The sequence below is a fragment of the Pleurodeles waltl genome, chromosome 4_1, assembly GCF_031143425.1.
Source record: "Pleurodeles waltl isolate 20211129_DDA chromosome 4_1, aPleWal1.hap1.20221129, whole genome shotgun sequence".
Lineage (NCBI taxonomy): Eukaryota > Metazoa > Chordata > Amphibia > Caudata > Salamandridae > Pleurodeles > Pleurodeles waltl.
Window position 1 is genome coordinate 1,007,597,097 of NC_090442.1, and position 7,163 is coordinate 1,007,604,259.

A 7,163-nucleotide genomic window follows, 5' to 3' on the forward strand; every position below is an offset into this window, starting at 1 on the left:
TGTCACACACACTAATATCCTCCACCAAAATTAAGTACAAAGCGTTAACCTTTGATGTCAGAGGTAATTCTTGAAGGGGGAGATGGGAGCATGCGTGACAGGCATCAATATTTCACTTTTGCTTTGTTTCCAGCCGATCATGATTCAGCAATCCAAAACGGGTTTCTGGATGCAGGAATCGGGAGGCGGGAGACTAGCCTTGAATCGGTAGACTCGGGCCTGAATCGGGAGGGTTGGCTTGTGTACCTAGTATGGAACTGGCTTCCTTAGCTTGAAGTAAGTCTGTGCAGGAAGAAGGGAGAGTGAACGTGACCCTGAGACGCTCCTCAAAGTGCATTACTCACATAAGATGTAGCTTGCTTGCTGCCCGCTATCCTAAAACCATCTCTGTCATAGCACCATATGGAAACGAAAGACGGACAACGATGCCCATTTCAGAAAGAGCACAACTGGCATGCCCACAAGCTTGGCACCCACTGTGGTGGAACTAGTCACACCACCTTAAAGCCGACACTGAACATGAGTCTCCAGAACAGGAAACTGTTTCAGCAGTTTGTCAGAAACTATGAAATTAAGAGCAGGGTCATATGAGCCTACTGCACCAGGCACCTCTGATCCCACAGTAATGTACTAAATTAGAGGTGTCATTTGCACAGTGGCACAGAAGTAACTTCATTATTCTGCGGTTACTTCGAGTCCTGTTGCCTCACTGTTGTTTAAGTGAAGTGATCCAGCTGTGTAATACTATAGATGATAGCCACTGGCAGCTGGAACATGTTAATCGCTAAACAGGATTTGAAATATTTTGCCTATTCCCTTGAAATGTCATTATTTCGGAATATTTTGAACTTGAAACACCCTATAATTGCAATAACCTGTATGAGATTGTAATTTTTTATTTCAGGTGGTAAAGTCAAACGTTCAGAAAGTGGGGGCTCTAATGAAAACAAGCTTGTCAATGTACGATGATGCCAAGAAGTACTTCAACAGCCATCAGAGACTCCCATCACTTTCGGACTCTGCATCAAATGCCACATTGTCCTATCATGTGGCAGGGCCTGTGAACCAGGTGTACTCTGAGATCCTCCTCAGCAGGATGTGTGCAAGGAGCGGGTCCAGTCCCAACATGGCCGCTGCAGAGGACGCCTTGGTGAAGCTCAAGACTGATTTTGATGCACACAAACCTTCCTAGCTGCAAACTTGCAACAACATCATGATGCCGCCTTTGGATCTAGACACGGGATCCTGTACAAAAGCACAAAGCAGACTTCAGGCATTTCCAAATACTAAGCTGGTTGCAGTTCCAACTAGAAAGATTATAATTTTAAAGGGGAATGCAAACGTAAAGTCTTAAAAGGCATGTTCAGCCTGCATGAAGAGTAAGTGAAGGGAACATTTACTGGCAGAGGTGTTTTTGTACCTAGAGGAGGGGGAAGGAAAAGGCTACTCCAGGACTGCCATTGTCAGTGGTGGTTGGTGAACTTTCAGACTGGTGGAACTCAAATGGTTTCTCCCAACGGCCGTGGTAGGTGTAATATGAAAGCAGTGAATTTGCAGTTACTTGCCTGAATGGCACTTGCACAAAGCGAGTCACTGAAGCGAATGATTCTGAGCTCCCCCAGGGAACTATGGAGGTTCAGTCCAACTAAATGTTTTGGGGCCAAACGGTACATTTTAGAGCATAGTTTGCACATAAATTGTTTGTAAAAACCAAAGATTGTGAATTGTCAGGATTACATTTTTCAATACATTCATGATGTGCCACGTAAGAAAGTTTGACCCACCAAGAGGACTTGGGGGGTCACTTTTCCCCAGGAAAACCTGAAAAACAGTATCAAAACCACATTTTTCAGCACAATGACCCTAACGTTTTGCTAAAAAGCCATAGGTACAACAGGCAGTTCAAAAATCTCAGTATGAAATGTTGCATGTCAAATGAAGTCAAAATGTATGCAGCATCTTTCCTCACTGAATCTTTCTTTTCAATGAATTTGCAACGCACTCATTTATTATACAAATGTGTTTTTATATCCTAATTTAAGTTGATGCAGAATATAACAAATATGGGCCTATATTTATAATTTTTGCGTCAAAAAGTTTATCGCCGGCTTGCGTCATTCCAAAGTGCTAGCCGGGCGCTAAATGTATGGAATGCTGCAAGCCGGGTCTAAGCTTGGGCTAGCATTAAAAAAAAAAACAATAGCTTGGTGGGGGTGGCAGTAGGGGTGAAGGGGGTTTTGTGTCAAAAAATGACGCTAGGCTGGTTAGAGGCAAAAAAAAATTGCTAACCAGCTTTGCGTCATTTCCAGACGTACCACCATCCCCTGGGCATGGCCATTGCACCCAATGCTATGGAGGGGGCCCTATGTTAGGGCCCTCAATGTCACCTGCCGGTCTGGTCCAGGCATTAAATAATGGCACTAAGCAAGGTTAGCGCCATTATTTGGGTCTGCCTCCCACCCGTGCGTCATTTTAGCATGGGAGGGATAAATATGTCGCTAAGGGGATAGTGGTATTTTGGGGATGGAAACGCCTACCTTGCATCTCACTGACGCAAGGTGGGTTGGCGCATCCAAAAAATGATGCTAACTCCAATATTTTGACGTTAGACGTGTCTAGCGTCAAAATATAAATATGGAGTTAAGTTTGCACCAAATTTGTGTAAAAATAAATTATGCAAATGCTGCGAATGGAGAGGCAAGGACTCTCACAATTTAGGCACAATGGTAAAGAAGGTTCAGCCTCTACATCAGGCTAATTGTATCTCCAAAAAGATCATCAATATTTTAGAACTTTGACATTCCACTGCCTTTCATGTTTCTATCCTGCTCCTTCCAAGAATACTTTTAGTCATATGTTATGACTGTGAGATTTACTCCAAAAGAGCAGCATGGAAACAAAGGGCCTGATTTAGAGTTTGGCTGAGGAGGTTACACCGTCACAAATGTGAGTGACACATTACGATCCCACAATAGCCTACGGAGATCGCAATACAATGGATGGGATATCTGTCACATTTGTGACAGAGTAACCCGTCCGCCAATCTCTAAATCAGGTTAAAAGTTAGGAGCAGAAAACAGCTCATACAGGGTATTACAGCTGTGCAGCCACTCATAGTACAGAAAACGTATAGGTTCAGACTGAATGCAATGTACTCTCTTAGTAACAGGTTCCAGATAGTCATAATAATGTTGGCTCTATGTTAGAAAATCACTGACAAAAATATTATCTAACAGAATTATTGAATCCTAAATATCATTTGCAAAAATAACATCCGTAAAGTGCAGATTTTCTACTATTAACTCCAATGGAGCAGTCTTTTTCTAAAACAAAAATTCAGAGACAGTATTTTTGTAAGATGATTTTTAATCCACAGTATTCTGTCAAAAATGCATTATCATTATAAATGATTATAAATGAGTATATGCTTCACATGTGTTGTGAAATTGCACTTGTGATATTAAGGCCCATATTTATACTTTTTTAGCACCGCATTTGTGTCATTATTCAACGCAAAAGCGGAACAAACTTACAAAATTTTTATTTTGTAAGTTTATGCCGCTTTTGCGTAAAAGAATTACGCAAATGTGGAGCTAAAAAAGTATAAATATGGGCCAAGTGTGCTCTGACACCAAGGAGACAACATCAGCAATAGGTCTCCTGAATTCAGCATGAATTATCACTTACATAGCTTTAAATATATGTTGGCATTGCAAAACATCAACTTATCAACTTCAGAATATATACAGGCTGTGTTATGAATAAAAGCTTTTTATTTTCGATAAATAAACTCAATTTCCTCACACCAAGAGCTTATTTTTTTCATTTAGCTTTTTTTTTTTTCTCTAAAAGCCCGCTTTCCATTTTCTAATTAAATATATGCTTTATCCACAAACACTGGGATGCACTACTGCCACACAAGGACAGATTGCACTTTACTTGCTCTTCTATTGCCATGATTTGCAAAGTATTTCCTTCATGTTCTAAGGATTTCAATCATTATACTAGTTATTAGGATTTCCATCACTATACTAGTTATTAGGGCTAATTAGGGCTATACCTAAAATGGTGTCCATAGTAGGCTAAAGATGGGCAGCATTATTCCAAGAATTAACATTATCAAGCAAAGTATTCCCACAGTATGTCAGGAGGAAGACAAACATTATGCTAGAGATGTGCAGGATATGCACCATAATGCTAAGGATGCCCACAATATGTCAAGCACAGCAATATGGCAACATAATACCAATGAGGCAGTGCCACAACATGCCATGAATGCTCACCAGTATACCAGTTGTGTGTACTATCAAGCGAAAAATACCGATAATTTGTCGTGAATGCACACAATGATAGGGGCAGCATTATGCCAGGGAAGGCTGTATTATGCCACAATGCCCTTAATGTGTAAAAAAAATGGACATCATGCCACATTGTGCCAGAGAGGGCCTCTGTATCTGGGAGAACAGATACCATGGGCTGCAGGTAGACATTACAGCGCAGTGCCAGGCCGAACGAACATGCCAGGTACTCTCACACTGCCGTACACACCCACAGAGGCATACCCCACATCTCAGTTACTGGGACTTTTGGCACATGCAGAAAGACTTTGCAATGAAGTGGCTGGGGCCAATGGGAAGGAAACATTTTTCGTTTGCTCATGAAGACTGTTTCCTGATGTCTTAAAACTTCCCTATGCTACTGAAGCATCGTCAAATTCTGTGGTGAAGTGAGTATCTGTTTGGCAATCTGGGCCAGCCCTGATGAGACCTGTGGACAATTTGGTGTGTGTTTGTATGTGTGTGTGTGTTTGTGTGTGTGTATGTTTTTAAATGAATGTTTGGTGCGTGCGTGCATGTTTAAATATTTGATAATGAGCGTTGGGAATGGATGTATGTGTGCACGCCTGTGTGAATGAATGAGTGTGAGTGTGCATTTGTGCCTGTGTGTCCCGCCAGCCCCCCTCCCTCCTAAAATTATCGGCCAGAACTGCTATTAGGTTTGGACCACTGATCAAGGGTGAGGTACAGACTTTGCACAGACTTTGCTTTGAATCCATGTGACTCCATGGTGGTGGAACACTTGGAAGCCTTTAGCCATTGAGATTCTTTTTCTCAAGACCATCGTTATCGCATCCCCAGATAAAGAAGTGTGGTCTATGGTTACTACATCCTCTTTCTCTTGTTGAATCTGTCTTTCAAAATCATCTAAATTAATTTCCCTCAAGAGTTTCTCTTTATTAAATCAGTTTTCTTAGGAAGAGCACATACTTAGGGTCACTTTTTCTGCCTGTCATAAAAACATCTGGCCTCAGTAGATGGCCTCGGTAGATGGCAGTGGATCTCAAATTTCCTCATTGTCAACCTGTCTATATTCCAGATGTTCTTCGGATTTACTCTTCCAGATGGTAATGTCCAGTTTCAGATCCATTCCTTTTGATGGGGACGAGGCAAGGAAAGGTGTTTATGTAAAAATTCTGATATCGTGCACGGTTAAATAAATATTAAATATGAAATGGATTGTTCAGTCAGTTCAATGACTTAAGAAAGTGATACCATATCCAACCTCAAGGACAGTTGGGAGAGGTTAATAGATTTAAACATAACTTGAAGAAAGTGACCGCAAGATGCCTGCCTCCAGGAGTGGCACTTTTAAAGGTAAAGACTGGGGCAAAGACTAGTAATCAGCGCTCTGGAGATAACTGGGTAGTAACCAGGACATTCTTTGATTCTCCATGTTGCAACGTGTATAGGACTTGGACAAAGTCAATGTTCTTTACACACAACAGTCTGAAGAACCAGTGAAGATCCATATCTTTTGTGGAATCCCCTAGGGTTCTTTTATGCCCCCTTCATCTTTATGCAACTTGTACAAGGGGCCCCTTAAGACTGTATTCACCGCTGACATCAATATTCACCAATACGCTTATGACACAAAACTCAACTTGAAAGTTGTCACTGCAGACTTGAACATCTCTAACCCTGCCTGCACCTCATTCAGGCCTGTTTGTTCAGCACCTGCTTGAAGCTCAGTTTCACTAACACAGAATCTCTACTATTCGCCCAGTACGATAAGAAGCAATTACTTCAAACGTGGCTCAATTACATAAGCTTGAATGAATCTGAACCCCAACTTTAACCCAATGTCAAGTCACTGAGATTAACACTGAACTCCAAAACCACCCTCAAGGGACTTATTATCAAGAAAACCAAGACGATCTAGTAACAGTTCTTCCACTAAAAAAAGTGAAACCATTCCTTGTAGAAAGCAGTTCTATACATGTTCAGGCCCACGTGCTCTTGCCTTTGGATAGTGGCCATTCCCTGTTCCATGACCTCCCAGACTCCACATCGCCCTTTCCCCCTAGAGCTTCCTACATGCTGCTGCTTGCTTCATCAAAGCCTGAAGAAATATCACCACATCAGCAGCACATTAGTGGAACTCCACTCCATCCCCTGCCCACCCACACCACATTTAAAACCAGCTTCATCATCCATAACAGCATCAAAACTGGCAGCTCTGTCTCTCTGGCTCACAACTTTGTACCTCCTGTGGCTCTCTGTGCACCCACATCCACAACCTTGTTACCCTGGAGCTGAAGAATAGGAAAAAGAAACAACACAGCAGCAGGCCATTTTTATTCATGCCCCTAGGATCTGGAATGATATATCTACATCCCTCACCATCAGGACTGATCCAACTCCAGAAATTTAGAAAAAGAGCTGAAGACACACCTAAACAGCTCATTACCTCAAAGTAAGAGGCCACCTCCACTTTCAGAACCCAACTGAGGAACAGATCCAGATCCTGGGGGAAAATGACTGGGAAAAGGACCATAATGAGGAGGAGGCCCAGGAGGGAGATCAGGACTATGTGAGCCATGAAGAGGAGGGTCAGCGGGGAGAGAACCAGAAGAAACAGGTGTACCAAAATAACTGGGACCAAGAGGTCTTCCTCTTGGTCCTGGTCCTTTTCTTCATGGTCGTGTTCAACTTGGACCAGGACCCACAGTCCAACACAGAGGACCAGGACAGTGACAGAGTCTCAAAGAGGACCAGGTGCTCTATCAGGTAGGAAGCTGAGAGGAGGTTGGGAAAGACCAGAGAGGGGACAACCAGTAGTATTATGACAAGGAGGAGAATGGAATGACCAGCAGGAAGGGAAGA

The 7,163-nt window shown here is 42.4% G+C and overlaps 1 protein-coding gene across 2 annotated transcripts in view; it reads left to right on the forward strand.

The window, feature by feature from the left end:
* CPED1 (cadherin like and PC-esterase domain containing 1) overlaps positions 1–3,805 on the forward strand; it is a 297,241-nt gene extending 293,436 nt beyond the window's left edge. The window contains exon 14 of one of the 2 annotated variants that reach the window (XM_069229864.1): positions 905–3,805. In XM_069229864.1, coding sequence (XP_069085965.1) covers positions 905–1,192 — 288 coding nt within the window. In that variant the 3' untranslated portion in view covers positions 1,193–3,805. The remainder of the gene's footprint in view (positions 1–904) is intronic. The other variant, XM_069229865.1, reaches the window with a different exon arrangement.
* Positions 3,806–7,163: the final 3,358 nt, after the last annotated feature.